The sequence below is a fragment of the Propithecus coquereli genome, unplaced genomic scaffold, assembly GCF_000956105.1.
Source record: "Propithecus coquereli isolate 6110/MARCELLA unplaced genomic scaffold, Pcoq_1.0 Scaffold42, whole genome shotgun sequence".
NCBI lineage: Eukaryota > Metazoa > Chordata > Mammalia > Primates > Indriidae > Propithecus > Propithecus coquereli.
The window spans coordinates 3,501,633-3,502,577 of NW_012149952.1; the positions used below are offsets into that span (position 1 = coordinate 3,501,633).

Here is a 945-nt window from a genome sequence, read left to right on the forward strand (position 1 = left end):
AAAAAAAAAAGAAAGAAAGAAAAGAAAGGAAGCAAGCTAAAAGCATGTTGAATGAGAATGAATGAATGCGGGAAGCAAGTGGGGTCTGAAGGATTCTTGTAATCAGAGGCGAGGCAGGAGGTGGGGAAGGAGAGGTCGCAAGGAAGCAGGGGGTATAGGAGGCATTGGGGGCGGGAGTCACCTCCACGAAGTTGGTATGTTTAGCATCTCGGACGGTGACCACGGCGTGCACCTCCTCGATCAGCTTCTGTTTCTCATCGTCATCAAACTGCATGTACCACTTGGCCAGGCGCGTCTTGCCAGCCCGGTTCTGGATGAGGATGAAGCGGATCTGGGGACAGCAGGAGGAAGAGGAGGAGGGGAAGTGAGAAAGGCAAGGAAGGCACTGCCTGACAGCCCCACCCAGGCCCAAAGGGCAGACAGGGCCTCCAGGCTCTCTGCCTTCCAGGGGCCTGGCTGCACACTCTGTCCCAGGTCCCTCCAACACCCCAGCAGAATGACTTCCCTTCCACCAAGTGGCTGACTCTAGAGTCAGCTCCAGGGCCCCCAGACTCCACCACCTCTCTGAGCCTGTTTCCTCACCAGCAAAACAAGTTTCCCAAGAAGATTCATCATGCCAGGGTGTTCTCAAGGTTAAATAAGTTTAAAAACCTAGTTCAGTAGCTGGTATGCAGCAGGCACTCAATAAATGTTTGAGTTTCAGACTTCTTTGGTCTGAGTTCTGATTCTGTCACTTCTTTTTTTTCTCTTTGCTTACTAATTTTCTAAAAAATTGAAACAATTCACATACCATAAAATTCACTCACTTAAACTATAGACAGTTCAATGGTTTCTAGTATATTCCCAGTTGTACAAAAAGCACCACTAATTCCAGAACAAGAAAATGAAAAACAAAAAAAAAAGCATCACTGGCCGGGCGCGGTGGCTCACGCCTGTAATCCTAGC

The 945-nt window shown here is 48.7% G+C and overlaps 1 protein-coding gene across 1 annotated transcript in view; it reads right to left on the bottom strand.

Moving 5' to 3' along the window:
• Positions 1-945, bottom strand: part of AP2S1 (adaptor-related protein complex 2, sigma 1 subunit) — a 34,664-nt gene that overhangs the window by 21,038 nt on the left and 12,681 nt on the right. Inside the window, exon 2 of the mRNA XM_012653251.1 lies at positions 182-389. Coding sequence (XP_012508705.1) covers positions 182-389 — 208 coding nt within the window. The remainder of the gene's footprint in view (positions 1-181; positions 390-945) is intronic.